The 23,197-nt window shown below is 39.1% G+C and overlaps 1 protein-coding gene across 3 annotated transcripts in view; it reads right to left on the bottom strand.

Moving 5' to 3' along the window:
* Positions 1-23,197, bottom strand: part of Stk3 (serine/threonine kinase 3) — a 348,343-nt gene that overhangs the window by 239,697 nt on the left and 85,449 nt on the right. For all 3 annotated transcript variants that reach the window (XM_060392896.1, XM_060392903.1, XM_060392906.1), the window contains 2 exons: positions 21,015-21,179; positions 20,383-20,550 (listed from right to left, as the gene is read on the bottom strand). In XM_060392896.1, coding sequence (XP_060248879.1) covers positions 20,383-20,550; positions 21,015-21,179 — 333 coding nt within the window. The remainder of the gene's footprint in view (positions 1-20,382; positions 20,551-21,014; positions 21,180-23,197) is intronic.

The following is a 23,197-nucleotide window of genomic DNA, read 5'->3' as shown; positions in this document are numbered from 1 at the left end:
CAAAAAGACACACATGGTATATACTCACTCATATAGACATACAACATAGGACAAACCCACTAAAACCTGTGCATCTAAAGAAACTAAGCAAGAGAGAGGACCCTAACTAAAACGTCCAATCCCCATCCAGAAAGGCAAAGAGGATGGACATCAGAAGAAGAAGAAAACAGGAAACAACCTAGGAACCTACCACAGAGGGCCTCTGAAAGCCTCTGCCCTTCAGACTATCAAAGCAGATGCTGAGCCTGATGGGCAACTGTTGGGCAGAGTGAACGGAATTTTAGGTAAGAACTGGGAAATAGTAAGAGCTGGAGAGGACAGGGTCTCCACAAGGAGAGCAACAGAACAAGAAAATTTGAACACAGGGAACTTCCCAGTGACTCATACTCCAACCAAGGACTATTCATGGAGATAACCTAGAACCCCTGCACAGATGTAGCCCAGGGCAGTTCAGAGTCCAATTGGGTTACACAGTAATGTGAAGAGGGACTGCCTCTGACATAATCTGATTGGCCTGCTCTTTGATCACCTCCCTCTGGGGGGGGGGGTGCAGCCTTACCAGGCCACAGTACAGGACAATACAGCCACTTTTGATGTGAACTGACAGACTAAGAACAGAAAGGAGAGGAGAACCTCCCCTATTAGTGGACTTGGGGAGTGGCATGCAAGCAGAGGGAGGAGGGAGGGTGGGATTGGGATGGGAGGAGGGAGGGGCTTATAGGGGGATGCAGAATGAATAAAGTGTAATTGATGAAAAATTTAAGAAAAAAAGGGAAAAAAATAATTTAAGAACCTTAAATGACTTTCAAAATTGGAGGAAAACATGCAGTTAGTCAATTGGCATGGAGCACGTCTCGCCCCTGGGGGCAATGGTCTCCTGAACCTACTCAGACCTTGGACACCACCACTGCTAGTTCTAGAACTGACGCAGGATGTTCCAACGAGGGGTTAAGGCTTCTCATAATATTTCCTATAAGCCCACACCTGTTTGTCTATATCCCCCATTTTTATTCATTATTAGCCAGATAGAGCCAAGTAATTGTGGTAATGATACTCGCTTTTTTTTAAACCCCAATGCTAGTAAAGTTAGGCATGCCCTGGTTACTCGCATGCCTCACTGGGTGCCTATGCCCATTGATGCCCCTCACGCTATGACTCTCTTCAGACAGAAAAGGGATCTTGGAACTACAGCCACCATTGTTACTACCATCTCATTGACGGCTGTTGGAGCTACCACCAGGGCATTAGCCATGAGTCATACTGGGCAGACTGCTCAGACCCTGAATAATCATTTAGCCAATGTAGCTCATGCCTTAGTTGTACATAAAGGAATTAATGCTCAACTAAAAGGAAGCTTGATGGTGTTCAATCAGAGGATTGACCTCTTGCAGGAGCAAATTGATACCCTATGGCAAATCGCTCAACCTGGCTGTCAATGAAAGTATGCTGGACTTTGTGTCACTAGCATACAACATGAGAATTTTTCCTGCGCTGCAAATCTGTCTAAACAATTGTCGAGCTATATTTTAGGTAATTGGACTGGAGAATTCGATACTACGATGGAGCAGCTGAGAGTGGCCATTGTCACAGTAAATTCTACCGGAGTGGACGCAGGACTAGCCACAGGATTATCAACATGGATTGCTGCAGCCATGAATCATCTGAAGGAATGGGCGGGCATGGGAGTGTTAGCAGGCCTTCTGGTGTTGGTCTCCTTGGTTTGCCTGTGGTATATATGCAAGATTAGAGTCTCACAACAGTGTGATGCAGCCATGATCATTCAGGCCTTTACAGCCATTGAAGCAAGACATTCTCCCCAAGCATGGTTGGATACCATAAAAAGCTAAAATGATACGCTCAGGATGCGAGGCTAAGCACTGCACTCAGGGTCAGCCGCTTTGGACCCAGAGAAGAGCATGTCTGATTGCATGCGGGTTGATGCCCCAGGTCCCGCCTCTGAGAAAAAGGTATCGGACGGGTCCGATGCTCTTTGGGTGGATGACACCTAAATGAACATCTGTACAAAGTCCCAATTTATTTCTAATATCAGAGATCAGACCTCTACTCTTGCCTGATGCGTCTAAAAACAAAAAGGGGGAACTGTAGAGAGCTGCGGAATGCTATGCCTTAAAGATGGAGCTGGTTTCCGCCCTCCACCTTCCCGATGGTGAGTGCTCTCTGTCAGGAACAACTCCACATTTGGCTAAGGCCGAGGATCTGGCTTGCTTCCATGTATGTGGACCTATCTGCATTGCCCCCGTGGCACGCCTGGGTTGGCTACCCAGAGGCTATTTAAGCTGTGGGCTGGCTTTCCCCGGGGTCCGAGGATTGTTCAATGTTCCTGAATAAACTGCATTGAAAAAAAAAAAATAAATAAATAAAAAAAAAAATAAAAATAAAAAAAAAAAAAAAAAAAAAAAAAAATACAAGAGGCCTATAGAACACCCAATAAATTAGACCAGAAAAGAAAATCCTCCTGCTACATAATAATCAAAACAGTAAGTATACAGAATAAAGAAAAAATAATAAAAGCTGCAAGAGAAAAAGGCCAAGTAACATATAATGGCAAACCCATTAGAATCACACCTGACTTTTCAACAGAGACTATGAAAGCCAGAAGGGCCTGGACGGATATCATGCAGACCCTAAGAGAACACAGATGTCAGCCCAGGCTACTATACCCTACAAAACTCCCAGTCCTCATAGACTGAGAAAACAAGATATTCAATGACAAAAACAAATTTCAACAATACCTACATACATATCCAGCATTACAGAAGACACTGGAAGGGAAAATACAACCCAAGAAAACTAGCTACATTCAAGAAAACACAGGAAATAAATAACTCCACTACAGTAAAACAAAAAGCAACCAAGCACACAACCTTATTGACCACAGCCAACATCAAATTCAAAGGATCTAACAGCCACTGGTCATTAATCTCTCTCAGTATCAATGGACTTAATTCTCCAATAAAAAGACACAGACTAACAGAATGGATGCGTAAACACAACCCAGCAATCTCTTGTATACAAGAAACACACCTAAGTCACAAAGATAGACATTACATGAGGGTAAAGGGATGGAAGACAGCTTTTCAAGCAAATGGACCCAAGAAGCAAGCAGGAGTAGCCATTCTAATATCTGATAAAATAGTCTTTCAACCAAAATTAATCAAAAGAGATGGGGAAGGACACTTCATACTCATCAAGGGAAAATTCCACCAAGAAGACATCACAATCCTGAACATCTATGCCCCAAATACAAGGGCACCCACATTTGTGAAAGAAACATTGATAAAACTTAAACCACATATAGATCCCCACACACTAATAGTGGGAGACTTCAACACCCCACTCTCAACAAAGGACAGATCAACAAAACAGAAATTAAACAAAGAATCAATATCTCTAACAGAGGTCATGAATCAAATGGACCTTACAGACATTTCCAGAACCTTACACCCAAACACAAAACAATTTACCTTCTTCTCAGCACCTCATGAAACCTTCTCCAAAACAGACCACATAGTTGGTCACAAAGCAAGCCTCATCAGATACAAGAAGATTGAAATAATCCCTTGTATCCTGTCTGATCACCATGAAATAAAGCTGGACCTCAGTAACAACAGAAATAGCAAAAAGCCTACACATACATGGAAACTGAACAACTTGCTACTAAATGACAGCTGGGTCAGGGAAGAAATAAAGAAAGAAATTAAAATCTTCCTAGAACTCAATGAAAATGAAAACACAACATACCCAAACTTGTGGGACACAATGAAGGCAGTGCTAAGAGGAAAGTTCATAGCACTAAGTGCCTTCAAGAAGAAATTTGAGACAGCGCATTCAAGCAACTTAATGGCTCACTTAAAAACCCTAGAAAAAGAAAAAGCAGACACATTAAGAAGGAGCAGATGGCTGGAAATAAGCAAACTCAGGGCTGAAATCAATCAATTAGAAACAAATAAAACAATTCAAAGAATCAATGAAACAAAGAGCTGGTTCTTTGAGAAAATCAACAAGATAGACAAACCCTTAGCCAAGCTAACTAACAGGCAGAGAGACACCATCCAAATCAACAAAATCAGAAATGAAAAGGGGGACATAACTACAGACACTGAGGAAATCCAAGCAATCATTAGGACTTACTTCAAAAGTCTATACGCAACAAAATTTGAAAATCTAAATGAAATGGACAATTTTCTTGATCGATTCCACTTACCAAAGCTAAATCAGGACCAGGTAAATCAATTAAATAGTCCTTTATCCCTCAAGGAAATAGAAGCAGTCATCAAAAGTCTCCCATCCAAAAAATGCCTAGGACCTGATGGCTGCAGTGCAGAATTCTACCAGACATTCAAAAAAGAGCTAACTCAGTTCTCTTCAAACTATTCCACAAAATCGAAACAGAAGCAACATTACCAAACTCATTCTATGAAGCCACAGTCACCTTGGTACCTAAACCTCACAAAGACCCAACAAAGAAATAGAACTTCAGGCAAATCTCCCTTATGAACATTGATGCAAAAATACTCAATAAAATACTCGCAAACCGAATACAAGAACACATCAAAGATATCATCCACCATGACCAAGTAGGCTTCACCCCAGGTATGCAGGGGTACTTCAATATACGGAAATCCATCAATGTGATCCACCATATTAACAAACTGAAAGAAAAAAATCACATGATAATCTCCCTAGATGCTGAAAAAGCATTTGACAAAATCCAACATCCATTCATGTTTAAAGTATTGGAGAGATCAGGGATACACGGCACATATCTAAACATAGTAAAGGCGATATACAGCAAGCCTATAGCCAACATCAAACTGAACGGGGAGAAACTTAAAGCAATCCCACTGAAATCAGGGACAAGACAAGGCTGCCCACTCTATCCATATCTCTTCAACATAGTGCTGGAAGTCCTTGCTAGAGCAATAAGACAGTTGAAGGAGATCAAGGGCATACACATTGGAAAGGAAGAAGTCAAATTATCACTATTTGCAGATGATATGATAGTATACGTGAGTGACCCCAAAAACTCTACCAGGGAACTCCTACAGCTGATAAACACCTTCAGCAAAGTGGCCGGATACAAAATTAACTCAAAAAAATCAGTAGCCCTCCTGTATACAAAAGACAAAAGGGCTGAGAAAGAAATTAGGGAAACAACACCCTTCACAATAGCCACAAATGACAAAAGGTACCTCAGAGTAACCCTAACCAAGGAAGTCAAAGACTTGTATGAAAAAAATTTCAAGTCTCTGAAGAAAGAATTAGAAGAAGATATCAGAAGATGGAAAGATCTCCCATGCTCATGGCTTGACAGGATTAACAAGGTAAAAATGGCCATCTTACCAAAAGCAATCTACAGATTTAATGCAATTCCCATCAAATTACCAACACAATTCTTTACAGACCTGGAAAGAAAAATTCTCAACTTCATATGGAATAACAAGAAACCCAGGATTGCTAAATCAATCCTCTACAATAAAAGATCTTCCGGAGGTATCTCTATCCCTGATCTTAAGTTGTACTATAGAGCAACAGTTTTAAAAACTGCATGGTACTGGCACAGAAACAGAATGGTGGATCAATGGAACCAAATAGAAGACCCAGAAATAAACCCACACACTGATGGACACCTGATCTTTGACAAAGATGCCAAAACCATACAATGGAAAAAAGATAGCATCTTCAACAAATGGTGCTGGTCCAACTGGATATCTACATGTAGAAAAATGAAAATAAATCCATACTTATCACCCTGCACAAAACTGAAGTCCAAGTGGATCAAAGACCTCAACATAAAACCAGACACATTAAATCGGCTAGAAAAAAAAGTGGGAAATACCCTACAACTCATTGGTGCAGGAGAAAACTTCCTGAACAGAACACCAACAGCACAGGCTCTAAGAGCAACAATCAATAAATGGGACCTCATGAAACTGAAAAGCTTCTGCAAAGCAAAGGACACTGTCATCAAAACAAAGCAACTGCCTACAGATTGGGAAAGAATCTTCACCAACCCTTTATCTGACAGAGGACTAATATCCAGTATATATAAAGAACTAAAGAAGCTGAAAAGCAGCAAACCAAGTAATCCACTTAAAAAAGGGGGAACAGAGCTAAATAGAGAATTCTCGACAGAGGAATATAGAATGGCAGAGAAGCACTTAAAGAAATGCTCACCCTCATTAGCCATTAGAGAAATGCAAATCAAAACAACCCTGAGATTTCACCTTACACCCATCAGAATGGCCAAGATAAAAAACTCAAGTGACAACACATGCTGGAGAGGTTGTGGAGAAAGGGGAACCCTTCTCCACTGCTGGTGGGAATGTAAACTTGTATAACCGCTCTGGAAATCAATCTGGCGCTTTCTCAGACAACTAGGAATAGCGCTTCCTCAAGATCCAGCCATACCACTCCTGGGCATATATCCAAAAGAGGCTCAAGTACACCAAAAGGACATTTGCTCAACCATGTTTGTAGCAGCTTTATATGTAATAGCCAGAAGCTGGAAACAACCTAGATGCCCCTCAACTGAACAAAGGATGTAGAAATTGTGGTACATCTATACAATGGAATATTACTCAGCAATAAAAAATAAGGAAATCATGAAATTTGCAGGTAAATGGTGGGACCTGGAAAGGATCATCCTGAGTGAGTTGTCCCAGAAGCAAAAAGACACACATGGTATATACTCACTCATATAGACATACAACATAGGACAAACCCACTAAAATCTGTGCATCTAAAGAAACTAAGCAAGAGAGAGGACCCTACCTAAAACGGTCAATCCCCAAAGAGGAAAGAGGATTGACATCAGAAGAAGAAGAAAACAGGAAACAACCTAGGAACCTACCACAGAGGGCCTCTGAAAGCCTCTGCCCTACAGACTATCAAAGCAGATGCTGAGCCTGATGGGCAACTGTTGGGCAGAGTGAATGGAATTTTAGGTAAGAACTGGGAAATAATAAGAGCTGGAGAGGACAGGGTCTCCACAAAGAGAGCAACAAAACAAGAAAATCTGAACACAGGAAACTTCCCAGAGACTCATACTCCAACCAAGGACTATTCATGGAGATAACCCAGAACCCCTGCACAGATGTAGCCCAGGGCAGTTCAGAGTCCAAGTAGGTTACATAGTAATGTGAAGAGGGACTGCCTCTGACATAATCTGATTGGCCTGCCCCTTAATTACCTCCCTTTGTGGGGGGAGCAGCCTTACCAGACCACAGTAGAGGACAATGCAGCCACTTTTGATGTGAACTGATGGACTAAGATCAGAAAGGAGAGGAGAACCTCCCCTATCAGTGGACTTGGGGAGTGGCATGCATGCAGCGGGAGAAGGGAGGGTGAGATTGAGAAGGGAGGAGGGAGGGGCTTATGGGGGGATGCAGAATGAATAAAGTGTAATTGATGAAAAATTTTTAAAAAAAGGGAAAAAAAAGATAATTTAAGAACCTTAAATGACTTTCAAAAGTGGAGGAAAACATGGAGTTATTCAATTCACATGGAGCACGTCTCGCCCCTGGGGACAATGGTCTCCTGAACCTACTCAGACCTCGGACACCACCACTGCTAGTTCTAGAACTGATGCAGGATGTTCCAACAAGGGGGTTAAGGCTTCTCATAATATTTCCTATAAGCCCACACCTGTTTGTTTATATCCCCATTTTTATTCATTATTAGCCAGATAGAGCCAAGTAATTGTGGTAATGAGACTTGCTTTTTTGCCCACTGCTGGAATGCTAGTGAATTTAGGTATGCCCTGGTTACTCGCATGCCTCGCTGGGTGCCTGTGCTCATTGATGCCCCTCACGCTATGACTCTCTTCAGACAGAAAAGGGATCTTGGAACTACAGCCACCATTGTTACTGCCATCTCATTGGCGGCTGTTGGAGCTACCACTGCGGCATCAGCCATGAGTCATACTGTGCAGACTGCTCAGACCCTGAATAATCTTTTAGCCAATGTAGCTCATGCCTTAGATGTACAAAAAGGAATTAATGCTCAACTAAAAGGAGGCTTGATGGTGTTCAATCAGAGGATTGACCTCGTGCAGGAGCACATTGATACCCTATGGCAAATCGCTCAACTTGGCTGTCAATGGAAGTATGCTGGACTTTGTGTCACTAGCATACAACATGAGAATTTTTCCTGTGCTGCAAATCTGTCTAAACAATTGTCTAGCTATATTTTAGGTAATTGGACTGGAGAATTTGATACTATGATGTAGCAGCTGAGAGTGGCCATTGTCATGGTAAATTCTACCAGAGTGGACGCAGGACTAGCCACAGGATTATCATCATGGATTGCTGCAGCCATGAATCATCTGAAGGAATGGGTGGGCATGGGAGCATTAGCAGGCCTTCTGGTGTTGGTCTCCTTGGTTTGCCTGTGGTGTATATGCAAGATTAGAGTCTCACAACAGTGTAATGCAGCCATGACCATTCAGGCTTTTACACCATTGAAGCAGGACAGTCTCCCCAAGCATGGGTGCTAAAATGTTACACTCAGGATGCGAGGCTAAGCACTGCACTCAGGGTCAGCCGCTGTAGACCCAGAGAAGAGCATGTCTGATTGCATGCAGGTTGATGCCCCAGGTCCCGCCTCTGAGAAAAAGGTATTGGACAGGTCTGATGCTCTTTGGGTGGATGACACCTAAATGAACATCGGTACAAAGTCCCAATTTATTTCTAATATCAGAGATCAGACCTCTACTCTTGCCTGATGCATCTAAAACAAAAAGGAGGAACTGTAGAGAGCTGAGTAATGCCACGCCTTAAAGATGGAGCTGGTTTCCGCCTTCCACCTTCCCGATGGTGAGTGCTCTCTGTCACAAACAACTCCTTATTTGGCTAAGGCTGAGGATATGGCTTGCTTCCCTGTATGTGGACCTATCTGCATTGCCCACGTGGCATGCTGGGGTTGGCTACCCAGAGGCTATTTAAGCTGTGGGCTGGCTTTCCCCAGGGTCAGATGATTGTTCAAGGTTCCTGAATAAACTGCATTGAAAAAAAAAAAAAGAAAATAACTGAAAAAAAATAAATAAATAAAAGCAAGATCAGTACCAATAGATGAATGGATTAGAAATACAGGTAATATTGGATTTCACTTTTATGATGCTACTCTATCGGAAAAGGTAATTTCTACAAGTTTTTAAAGAAAAGAAAATGTCAGATGTTTTAATTGTGGTAATCCAGGTCATATGAAAGGTGATTGTTGGCAGTGTGCTCCTAAAAATGATGTTTTTTCTAGAGATAATTAAAAAAGAAGGGCCAGCCTTCTGGAGTATGAACAAAGTATGGCAAAGGCAGGCACTGGCCTAATGAATACAGATCAACAATGAACACATACGTAGGATAACCATCAATAAATGCCCTAGGAGGTCCCCTGCAGGCCCTGATATCAAATTTGGTTCAACTGTACCCTGTCAGCATCTGAAAACTCATCCACAGAGCAATTAAAAGATTTAATGCCTGCTGTTAGAAACAACACTGCTCTGGATGTAATAAAGGGAAGAACAGCTTCACTAGATAAAAGAAAAAAATGGGGGAGAGACCACAAAACAAGTATTTTGGCACACAACTATAAATGATCAGAAAGCAAAGCTAAAAATACAAATAAACGGCATTGAAACTGAAGGTTTAGTAAACACAAGAGCAGATGTAACAATAATTTCACCAAAATTTTGGCATCGAGATTAGCCTCTTCAGCTTCGAGGGATTGGAACTTTATCTCAGGAAAAACAAAGCACAAGATGGGTCAAGTATATAGGGCCAGAAGAACAAATAGAAAAATTAAAGCCATATGTGGCTAATATAGCCATGCACTTGTGGGGATGTGATTTGCTGCAGCAATGGAAAACACAGAATAACATTCCTCCAATCTCAGAAACAAATCATAAAATGCTTCTGACAGTCACAAACCATTCAGGTCATACATAATAAGCAGGATAAAAGAGCTGTTGGTCTTCGAAGGTACCAACTGCCCTAACTAACTTTAACTGACAAACCTGTAGAACAATAGCCTACAATAAATGAAAATGTAAAGGTACTAAAACAGCGGGTACAGGAGCAGCTAAATGCTCATCCCATTGAAAAATCTGCCAGCCCATGCACTTCCCCTGTGTTTGTTACAAAAAAAAAAGTTAGGAAAATGGAGGATTTTAACAGATTTAAGAGCCATAAAGATGATTCAGCCAATGGGTTCTTTACAGCCTGGAATCCTGTTGTCTTTTTTATTACCTAAGTCATGGCTTATGATAGTAAGTGATTTAAAAAATTGCTTTTCACAATCCCTTTGCATGAGCATGGCAGGGAAAGGTTTGCTTTCACAGTGCCAACTTATAATAATAGTTGTCCAATAAAGAGGTATCATTGGAAGGTCTTACCATAGGCATTGTGAAACAATCCTATCCATGCCAATATTTTGTACAATAGCTATTAGAAATAATTCATAAACAATTTCCTCAACCTGTAATTTATTATTATATGTATGACATCTTACTGGCTGATTCAGATGCAGATACCTTAGAAAAATATGTTTGACAAAATAAAAAGAATTTTGTCTTGCTGAGGATTACAAATTTCTCCTGAAAAAAAAAAATACAAAGAGCAGATTCTATCAATTATCTAAGATATGAGATAGATTTACAGAAAGTTTGACCACAGAAAGTACAAATCAGGAGAGCTCAATTATAAACTCTTAATGATTTTCAAAACTTGCTGGGAGATACTAACCTGCTAACAACCCATAAATGGACTAACTACCCAAGAGCTAAGTCATTTATTTCAAACCTTACAAGGTGATAAGGTCTTAAATAGTCCAAGAAATTTATCCACTGAGGCTAAGAGAGAATTGGTAGAAAATAAATTTCAGGATGCACATGTAGATCACTTGGACCCAAAGCTGGATTGTATTTTGGTTACTTTGCCCTCTACTCATTCTCCCACAGAGATTCTTATACAGAGAGAAGATAAAATCACAGAATGGATATTTTCAGCACACAAACAGAGTCAAAAACTAAAGACCTATGTAGAAAAGGTATCTCAGTTGATTCTGAAAGGAAGAATGAGGCTGTCAATTAGCAAGAATAGGCCCAGCAGAAATTGTGGTACTTTTTACTAATATTGATACTGCCTTTTTATGGGCAAAAAATGAATACTAGAAAAGAGCTTACAGTAATTTCTTTTGGGGGGAGGGAGATTAACAAAAGCAAAAGACTTCAGTTTATGAAAAGTACTAATTGGAATCTCCTTCACATAGTAAGAGGGATATCAATTTCTGGAGCCCCTACACTCAACACTGTTACAAACAAGTCAGGAAAGACAGGTTATAAGTCAGAAAAAATACGTGGCACAAAGCCCTTATGATTCAGTTCAAAAATCAGAGGTGTGTGTCATTCTTACAGTATGATTAAATTTTCTTGAAACTCTTAATATAGTAAGTAACTCTTACTTACTCTCAATATGCAGAAATTGTTTTACATACTGAAACAGCTGAACTTATTCCAGATGATTCAGAATTAACCTCACTACGTACTCAACTACAATAAGTAATCAGAAATAGAAATCATCCATTGTATATAACATTGATCAGATCCCATACAGATCTACCAGACCCTCTAGCACTAGGTAATGATGAAATTGATCAGCTATTAATAGGAATTGTGATACAAGCCTCAGAATTGTGCTACAAGCCTCAGAATTTCATAGGAAACACCATGTTAACAGCAAAGGTTTGAAGAAATATTTTTCTATCACTTAGCAACAAGCCATGGAAATTATAAGGCAATGAACTATTTGTTCTTGGTATAACCAAACTCCATTATCTGCAAGTAACCCACAAAGTACCCAAAGAAATGAAGTTTGGTGAATGAATATGTTTCACTTTGCTGAGTTTGGAAAATTAAAGCATGTGCATCATACCATAGATACATATTCAGGATTTCAATGGGCTTTACGTTTTGAAAAGGCTGGTTCTATAATTACACATTGATTAGAAGTTATAGCAATTATGTGAATACCTACACAAATTAAGACTAACAATGCTCCAGCGTATATCTCTAATAAAATGAAACAAGGATTTTTTTCATTTATAATATAAAACATAATACAAGTGTGCCACACAATCCTACAGGACAAGCAGTTATAGAAAGAGCTAATCATACTTTAAAAGAGATGCTTAATAAACATAAAGGGGTCATAAGAACCTCCAGAGATAGATTACATTCTGCTTTATTAACATTTTAAAAATGATAATGGGAAAGAAACAACAGCTGCAGAGAAACATTGGATAGTAGAAAGAAAAAAAAAAGTCTGAATTAAATCAACCTATATATTTTAAAGATGTGTTGATCTCAGAATGGAAACCGGGATACGTGTCACATTGGGGAAGAGGTTTTAACATTTTCCATGGAGAAGAAAAACTGTGGATACCATCAAGATTGATTAAGATTAGACTTGAACAGGAGAGACCTCCTTAATAAGGATAGGTGACAGTTCAGCAGACAGCTTAGTCGGTTAGTCCAAACTAACTCATAAAGACTAACAATTTCCTTTCATTTGATCAGGCATGAAAAAATAAAAATAAAGAATAATTATATTTTTGAATGATAATTTACTAAAGGCACACTTGCTTTACTGGCATGAAACGAAAAATGGGTTTTCTTGAACTACATGTCTTAATTCCTTGTAGACTGCCATGTGACACACCCCATCTTGGACATCAGCTTTTGAGTTTTCTTCTCAAATAAAAAAAGATAAGTATCTTTTTTTGTTGTTGTTTGATATTAAAAACAATTAAGTGATTTAAAATGTTTTACGTAAATTCAAAGTGTTACTACAGTTCAAATTTGTTTTCTAAATCTCTAACAGTTGGGCTGATTTGAAGCTAAAATAAAATATTTGAGCAGGGTGGTAGTAGGCCATGACTTTAATCCCATCAGAGACAGGCAAATCTCTGTAAGTTAGTGTTGGAGGACCCTGCTGTTTAAGGCCAAAGTCCACCATGTCCAAATCACTCTCCAAGCTCAGCACAAAATGGAGGAGTCCCTCCCCCAAGTAGACTTTCCCCTCTCTGCCTGACCTTGTGTCTCAGCACAGATGCCTAACCATATCAGCAGTATAACTTTTGACACAGTTCCCTGTAAATGCTCTCCCCCTGCCACCCATAGGATAATTAGATATTGTGCTGCTGTTCATGACAGAACTGTGCTGTCAAAATGTATACTGTGGACATATATTAGGTGTTGCCCCCACCAGTGCCCCTGTCCTATATATTCTCTTCATTTCCCTTGAGTAAAGTTGAACTGTCTTACTGAAGCTGTTCCCTGAAGTCATTCCTTCATACTCACAAGCCATCTGAACTCTGCTTGCTACTTCTGCTCCCTTTCTCCTCACATGCTGGTGGCCAATGACCCCAAGGGAAATGGAGAGCCACAAGTTAGTTGTTTTCTAAATTCTAGAGTTACAGTGAACAAGGTACTAGGGGTACATAGCTTTAATCCCACCACCTATGGACAAAATTCAGATACAGCTCCTAACTGTTATGTTTGCAAACTAGAGAAATTACATACAATATTTAAAGCTTATTATAAAACCCTCTACAGGATTACTGGAAAGGCAACTAATTTCAAATGGGGACAATATAAAAAAAAGAGTTTGGAAACTACCAGTAAGCTCATCTCTGTGCATGCAACCCTGACCAATACCAAACCAGATGATACCCTAATTGTGGATATCATATTTATTGGTGGATCTGTAACTGGGCATACTTCATAAAGCAAAAAAGAGACCACCAACATTTGCCTGTTGGCTTATATTTCAAACATTTTCCATATATGGAGAATGTATACTCTCTCTTTGAGAAACAAATCTAGATATTTTATAAAGCATTGGAGAACCTTAGACTCAGTCACTGCCAACCACCCTATTGTCATAAGGGTGCCCCTTATACTGATAGTTTGGATCTGTTAGATGGTGCAGAGTTCTTCTCAGTCTGAGCCATGGAAAGAAAGGTATTACAGTGGAACTGGTAAATGTTAGGATCAATGAAATAATGATGTGCACAACAGATTTTATATGAAAGAGGTTTATTAGATGGAGATGAAGAGAGGGAGAGAAGGAGAGAAAGAGACATGATGGGGGAAGGGAGGGGTAGAGAAAGGGGAGAGAGCAGGAGAGGGAGAGAGTAAGAGGGCAAGAGAACAAAAGCGAGACAAAGTGACATGCTTTTAAGGACAAACCTAACCAAGCCCACCAAGTGTGGCTACCTGGCAGGTGAAACATGATGATATCATAAGTTGCTAGGAAACCCAGAAGCAAGCTGCCTAAATACTAACATTCCTCCCTTTTTCTATAATTGAAAAATGAGGAGCTTGGGTTGCTTCTCACATAAGGCAACTTAAAGTATATAAATGTAGGTTCACTAAAAGCAGTTCCTGGTTGTCATGCAAGGGGGTAAGAGAGAGAGAAAAAATAATAATAGCATTGGTCCTAACAGTACCTATCTGATTTCCTTCATGACCAGGATGTGGTAGGAAAGGGGTGTGTGCCTTCCCTCACTGAGGAAATACCTAAGCTGCCTAAACTGCTCACCCCTCCCCCAAGAGAGGCACCTATTGAACTGTGGGGACTGGTGGAATGAATGGTCACAACATTAGACTAATTCATGGTTTACTGATGGTTTAACCACTAATGGAACCAAAACTAACAGAAAGCAGCACACAATAAACAAGGAGATGGTATCACCAATACTGAAGAACTACAAAATCAGTGCAGCACTTATTGGCTATAAGACAAATTAGGAAAAGAAAAGGAAAATCTCTGCCTTCTCCAATTAATGGTATATGTGCAATGGTATAGCTATATGGTCATCAAAATGGAAAACCACTAACAGGAAGATAAATGGCAAAGGTCATGGGAGACATGAATGGAAATGACAAAAACAACAACACTTAGCAGTGGCATCAAATTTTATATGTCTCATACAAGCAAGACAAACAAAACATCTGATAATAATGAAACAGTGGTAAAATTGGCATCATATTAACTTAAGACTAGAATATTAAATTTTGTCAAGAAACAAATTCAGAATAAATCAGCACAGATTATAGACTGCACACTCAAAAAACTTAAAAGTTTATCCCTAGCACTAAAAAAATAAGGAGTAATGGAAAGGCAAATTAAACCATGACAACCCTGCTATTACAGGAACCCATTGCCAGGTGGCAGTTTACACCTTGAATCCTAGCACCTAGGGAGGCAGAGGCAGACACATAAGAATTACAATGATTTAAATTTAAAACTGCTTATAAAAGGCAGGCTGAAGGGGTTCGGGATTTAGGTCAAATGGTAGAGTGCTTTGGCAAATGCAAGGCCCTGGGTTAAGTCCTCAGCAATGGGGGAAGAAAAAGAGGACAAAATAACAAAAGGCAGGCTTAAATTCAAAGTGAATGCCCTTTGTGGTCTAAAAATAAATACACTTAAACCTTTAATTTATATATAAAGAGAAAGGGGGATACAGGTATAGTTATCCAAACATACTAAGCTATATTTAGTTTCAAATTTTAGAAGATTTTTTTCTAAATTTCAGTTGAAAGATAATACTCTTTTTTTGTTGTCAAAAAAGATTTTGCCCTAGAAAAGATAAACCCTGCCAGATAAAAACAAAACAAAACAAAACAAACAAACAAACAAACAAAAACCAAAAAACCTCCCCACCCCTGAGAATTAGGGTTAGGGAAGGGTTTTGCTTTTATCTTTCCAAGAGAAAAAAAGCATCCAACTAAGTCATCTGGAGATGGACAAGTGAAACATCTGAAGAAAACGATGGATCATGAAGAGAAAATGTCCCCCAAATAGAATAAATTGGCCAAGTGGTATGAACCACCTCTGACCAGCCTAAAATCCCAGCTCAGAGCCCCAGACTACCACTGGCACCCATACTACCATCTCACCTGGGCAGCCAACCTTTCCTGCCCTGGACAAAACTGAATACAGGCTGGGGGGGGCATCCTGGGCAGGTGCTTCCTTCTTCCTTCCCACCATGCGCTGCCCTGCCCCTGGCAGATTTCCAACTGCTTGTTTTGCTGCCCTCTACAGATACAGATATAGGTGGCAATAATCTTTATGTGGACTCAATTCAATTAAAAACTGAAGCTGGCTTTGAGGTTGGAGCATGGCTCTCTCCTTCTCTAAATCCATGTGTGCTTGTTAAAGGAAAATCCAAATCTCTGTCTCATATCACAAGAGCCACCCAGTATGGGACAGAGGAAAACAAAAATTAGAGACTATTCTATTGCACTCATCTCATAATCTTTTGGTTTTCATTTGACCCTATAAAAGGTTTTTTGTAATCACTTCACATTTTATTAAATCCTGAAATTAATTTAAAATAAACATTTTATACTTTATTTTTTATTAAATTTCATTTATATATTTAGTTATTATAATTTACTCACTTTGTATTCCTGCTGTAGCCCCCTCCCTCGTCTCCTCCCAGTCTCACTCACCCTCCCTCTTCTCCCCTTATGCTCCTTCCCTAGTCCACTGAGAGGGGAGGACCTCCTAGCCCATTAGGTCTCATCAACGCTGGCTGCATCATCTTCTAAGGCTGTACCCCCCATGGGAAGGTGATCAAAGAACTGGCCACTGAGTTCATGTCAGAGATCTAAAACTTTTCTTAAGGTATATCTCAAAATCTATAAGATTGTTATGTATATATAAACTTTCTGTTATGATACTGGTAGTCATGCAGAACACTAATTTTATAAATAAGCTTTATATAGCTTCCCATACATGTTTTCAGGTTTGAGACTGAAGCAGGTAATAGGAACAAAGTTTGTGTACCTTGGATGTACTCAATAGATTGTAGTCCTCAAACCTTTCAGAAATCTGCTAAATACATCATAAAAAATGTTTAAGTTTTCTACAATAAACAGTGACCATTCCTGACAGTAACCTCTGAGGTCTCCAAAAGATGATGGTCCCTGCAAAGACGAATCCACCTGGATTGTGGTATTGCTAGCCACCATGCCCCCTCTGCCACCAGGTTCTTCGCAGTGGACAGTTTTGGGTTGATTTCTGTGTTCTATCTAGCCAGCACTGTCACTAAGCTGACAAACAACACCCAAAGATCAGCTGCAGACTACAAACTGCTTAGGACATTTGAACTGCTAAATTCATAGGAGACTGACACAAACATTTTACAGAACTTTCACCTCAAAAATACTTAATCCTAAAATGGCCAAATACAACCAAGCTGGACACTGTAGAAAACCGGGCAGAAACAGCTTCATTGTTGTAAACAGTTTTACTGTGTTAAGAGTTAAACCTTCCCTTTTTATTTAGACAAAAAGGGGGGGGGATGTTGCAGGATATATGATCACTCTGTGAACCCCAAGACTGTGTTCTTCACTGTAAAAACTTGTTTTTAGTTGTGATGTGGCTCAGCCTTAGCACACACCATTAATCCAAAAGCTTTCTGCTTAAATACTGTAAACATGATTAAATAAAGTCAACCTTAGGTCAAGAGGCAGAGCAAGCAACCAGTTGACAGGAAACAAACATAGCATTATTTAGAAAAAAACACAGAGAGGAACAAAAAGTCGGTAGGATGAATAGAGAGAGGCACACAAAAAAGCAGAGGGACATCAAGTTTGAAGTAGGTTGTTGGAAAATGTGTGGGAGGGAGGGATTCCTTTCCAAGATGTTCACTGAGGAGGAAGGTCAGCTGGGTGCTTTCTCTGCCTCTCTCAGCTAGCAAGCTTTCACTCCATCAAGTGGCTTCCAAGTCTTTATTGTTAAATTCAAAACATTGAGATTTTGTTAAAAACAACATAGGGTCACTATCTAAAGAACCACAGACACACTCAGGAAGGCAGAGGCAGGTAGACTGGTCTGAGTTTCGAGGCCACCATGGTCTAAAGCAAGTCCAGGACAGCCAAGACAGAGAAACTCTATCACAAAACAAAACAGAAAGAACCATAGACACAAGTATTTCTATATGCAAATTATGAGGAGAAAAACAGAAATCAGTATAAACTGTAGTTATCAAGGATAAAATCTGAGGTGTGGAGATATTGATCAGTACTATCTGCTCTTCCAGAGGACCCAGGTGTGGTTTACAGCACCCACATCACAGCTCGTAGCTATGCCTCCAGTGTCAGGGAGACCTAATGCCCTGGGCAACAGCCACATAGCAAACATACACACAGGCAAAACAACATACACATTAAACAAACAAACAAACAAATAAATCAAACCTGAGTTGAGACTTGAAAACCTGGCAGGATTTAAAATGATAGAATAGGAGACCAAGGCATCTGCAGTAGTTTGAATAAGAACGTTCCCCATAGGTCCATAGAGAGTGACATTATTAAGAGGTATGGCCTTGATGGAGTAGGTGTGGCTTTGTTAGAGAACCTGCATCATCAGGGGGCAGGCTTTAAGGTCTCAGAAGTTCAAGCCAGGCCTAATAGCTAATATTTCTTCATGCTGCCTGCCAAAACAGATAAAGAACTCCCAGCTACCACGATTGCACCATGTCTGCTGGCACACAGCAGCATGACCATGCTTCCTGCCATGATGATAACAGACTAAACCTCTGAACTGTAAGCAACCCCAATTAAATGTTTTCCTTTATAATAATTGCCATAGTCATAGTGTCTCTTCACAACAATAGAACAATGACTAAGACAGCATCCTAGAAATAAGTTTGCAATATATATATAGTATATCCAGAACATTTTAAATACTGTATAACTTAAAGTACAGAAATACTGTAGAGAAATGCTGTATTATAAGTATTATTATTATTTACTGTATTATTATTTACTATTTTATAAGTATGAATTCAAACTCAAGTGAATTTTAAGATCAATAAAGCAGGGGCCATATACTACAATTCTTTTCAGTCTGGTAGAGAGGCTTTACCATGGTCAAATGTGATATGCTAAACCATTTATTTAGAAGATTTACAAAGGGTAAAAATAGTTATAATGTAAGATCTACCTGTAGAACTTAGCTAGGATGTGGTGAAAAAAACTGTAAACCTCTTCTTGAAACTTAATTATATCTCATTAGAGAATCATCCCATGAACATCCTGACCAAACTACCAGAGGTAACTAATACTCAAAAAAAATGAGTTTGTATTTCTGTTCCTATACTGACCCTGCTATTTTTCATGTTTTTTCAAATAAATAATTTATGCTATTTTTACTTTCTAATATTGACAAGGGAGTTTAAATGTATAAAGACAATATAAATGGAATATAACAGTACCACTAAAATAATTGTCAGGTAATGGGCCTCAATATTTCATGTGGATTTTTAAGTATTTTCAATACTGCACTCATCTATAACATTGCTATGGCATTGTAAAATCAAACATAATCCCAATTTATTCCTCATTGGATATTCAAAAATATTCCCTCCTTTCTTCCTCCATCTATTTACTCAACTTGCCTCTCCAAGTCACCCTTTGTCTTTTCTATAAACACACACTTGGGTCCCCCTTCACTCCTATATCCTTCTTAGGGTAACTATAGCCACTAGACAGAAATAATATATACAAAGATAAATTACATATCTATGCCAAAGAGTCACAAGTCCTAAAGCACAAACTCTAAACTGGAATATGCAAGGTTTATACTTCAAATGCAAGATTATCATGAACCAAAGGCAGGTAGCTATGATTAAGAGAATTTTAGAAAGTGTATTTTTAAAATAAATACTTAATTATAGAAATACACCTAATTTTCTCAAAAATATAAAGCAATAAAAACTTTATTTTATGTGTATGTATGTTTTGTCTGCATGTCTGTCTGTGTAATCACATGTGTGCCTGGTGTACAGAGGCCACAAGATGGGGCAGGAACCCATGAAATGGAGTTATAAAGAGCTGTGGGCCCTCCTGTGAGTGCTAGGAACTGAATCCAGGTCCTCTGGAAGAACAGCCAGTGCTCTTGACTGCTGAGCTATCTCTCCAGCCTCCATAAAGACTTTTTAATTATCAGCTTAAAAAAATACACAAAGAAGAAAGAAACAGCACAGAAAGATGGGGACAGAGAACTGTGTAGAAACATGAAGACTCATTTTCTAATAACCGTTGGAAAGCAGTGAGCATTAAAAAAAGTCTACTAGAAAACAAGGCTTTTGTGGCGAGTATTTAGGGTGAAAGAAAATAGCGCTTGTTACAGAAAAACGGCGCTTAGTGAGATAAAGTCAGAAGTTAACAGTTGCACATCTTTAATAATCTACTCCTTCTACACAGAACCTACACTCGCTTTGTGTTTGTTCATTTTATTATTACAAAACTGTAAGACTCAAAACCAACACTTTTAACAAAATGTCATTTCTTACCCTCATCGGATGTATATCAGCATAAGGAGGTTTTCCCTCTGCCATTTCTATAGAGGTGATGCCAAGGGACCAGATGTCAGCCACACAGTTGTAACCTATTTCTTGAATTACCTCAGGAGCCATCCAAAATGGAGTTCCTATTACAGTATTGCGTTTGGCCATTGTATCCTGCAATGGCATTATATAAGCATAAATACTATACAAAAACAAAAAAAAAACTGTTATAACAACAAATTCATTAAAACACGATCTGCTAATAACAGATTCTATTCAAAATTGACTATTTTCCTAATGTTTCAACTAGTTATAACATATTTTAGGAATCTCAAATTGTAAAATAACCAAGAGTTATTTTATTAAAGATAGCCATTAAAAATAGTATGATAACAGTAAAAGCAACAAATACCAATGTACCAAGAGATTAAATAGTTTCCCTTTCATAAATATGAGCATTTTGATGATGAATGTATTTCATTATCTAGTGACCCTCACAACGTAAACAGACTCAAATATGGCTTCTTCTCCATAAGAGTAACAATGTTACCCTACCATACTCACTAATTACCAACTTAGTCAAAATCAAGCCTGAAAAATAATCAAAAATATACAAAAAATTATTAAAGCCAACTTACAGTTAACTGGCCAGCCACTCCAAAATCTGCGAGCTTTGCATGTCCTTCTGTATTGAGGAGAATATTCCCAGCTTTTATATCTCTGTGTATTTTCCTCATAAAATGCAAATATTCTAATCCTTTCAACGTGGATTTTAGAATAGTTGCAATTTCATCTTCTGTTAACTGGAAAGGAATATTTTTAAAATCATGTTGAGATACAGTGTCAGATAAAGTCACAGAAGACAATAGTAAACAAGTACTCCTTTTTTTTCTTTCTTTCTTTGTTGCTTACTTGCTTGCTTGCTTGCTTGCTTTCAGACAGGGTTTCCTTGTGTAGCCCTGGCTGCCCTAGATCTGGCTCTGTAGACCAGACTGGCTTCGAATTCAGAGATCTGCCTGCCTCTGCCACCCAAGTGCTGGGATTAAAGGCATGTGCCACCACTGTCCGACATGAGCATTTAACAGCCACTAAAACTCTACAAAAACAGATCAAGATTAATGAATCACAAAATTTCTACCCTCCACACAATACCGTTATTCTATTATATCCTTTACTTAAAAATGAAAGATTAAATTCCTTTAGAATTATCTATTGTGCACAAAGAGTAAAAATGTGTATCCCAAGAATCTCCTTGACTAAAAGTCATAATTTCCCTTTGAGCCACTACAATCTGTTTTTCACTGATTATTTTATTTACCTTTAAGACAATCCTACAGTATAGCATTATATTCTAAAGTAGTAACAAGCAAATATTTGGGCTTCTTTCAAGGTTCCTGTTATTAGAAAAGAATTTCTAAATCCCTTGTAATTTGAATAACAAAAGAAATGAAAGGGACACAGACACGGACACACACACACACACACACACACACACACACACACGTCAGGGTATCATGCAGCACAAGGTAGCCTCTAAGCTGCTACCAGCTGCAGCTGACACTGAACTTCTGGTGTCCTGCCTGCATCTCCCAGTTTGGGGCTTACAGAGACTCATAGCATGTAGTTTATGTGGTATGGTGCTGAAAGTCAACCTCAGGGCTTCACACCTGGAGATAAGCATTCTACCAAATGATCTAGCTCCTTCTTCAGAATTCATAATGTGAGTCTTTCATACTAGCAAAATGACTCTTGGTAGGACCCTGAATAAATACACAATAGAACATGGTCACTAGAAAAGACAACCATGTCATTAAAGGGTTGGATTCAGCCCATCTCATAATATGTGACTTAATCACCAATGTCCTATGTTGGCATAATGTTCTTCTGAAAGGTATACACCTTACCCTTGTTCATTCAAATGCTTATTCCTCTCACCCACTATCTGGTTTCAATCAGTACACTGCATTATGATATTTATTCTAAGCATCACCTGTCTCAAGTTTGTGTAAACATGCCACAATTTGTTCTCTAAATTGTCAATTAAAACAACGAGCCTCAAAGTTGAGCAATGGAGAGGATAGGGTGGGACATCCTGATTCAGAGTGGGAGGAGAGGAAGGAAGCAGAAGGAGAGAAAGGAGTAGGAGAAGAGGAGCAGAAGCAGGGAGAGCAGAAGCTGGAGGAGAAAAGTATTGGAATGATGTGGAGAAATGAACCAGACCTAAAATATGACTAAAAGCAAGTATAATGTGTGAATCTGAATGATAAGAAACTATAAGGGCTTGGAGGTTTAGGATGGAGTAACTATTGCCCAGCATTGTGTTCTACGTTAATTAAATAAATCACAGTCTGTGTGGGATTTGGTTATACAGCTGGTTAGGATTAACTGCAGCTTTACTAAAAGATATATCAATAGTAAATATTAATTACCAAATGCAACAGTTCTAAGACTTAACTATGCCTATATAATCAAATAAAAAATAAATGGTTAAACTTATGATCTAAGTACAGAGGAAGGCGTCACTTGAAAAAAAAAAATAAACCCAGGTAGTGGCACACACACACACAAAAAAAAGGTCAGTGGCAATTGCCACAAGGAACACAGGCAGAGAACTGGAGAAGGGGGGGCGGTGTCTCTGTGTACTCAGAAATATCTAAGGGACTCTTTTTTTTTTTGTTCTATGTTTTATAGCATGTTAAGGGTAAGGAAATTGGGGAGATACCCTGAGGGCTGACCTGGGGCTCACACATTCTAAGCATGTTCAGTCACTAAGCTATAATTCCATGCCACATCACTAAAAGACGTTTTTACTGAGGTCTAA

Source organism: Meriones unguiculatus, chromosome 1, assembly GCF_030254825.1.
Source record: "Meriones unguiculatus strain TT.TT164.6M chromosome 1, Bangor_MerUng_6.1, whole genome shotgun sequence".
Taxonomy (NCBI): Eukaryota; Metazoa; Chordata; class Mammalia; order Rodentia; family Muridae; genus Meriones; species Meriones unguiculatus.
Note: the sequence above shows the minus strand (reverse complement) of the source record. Positions and strands in the feature narration are given on the sequence as shown.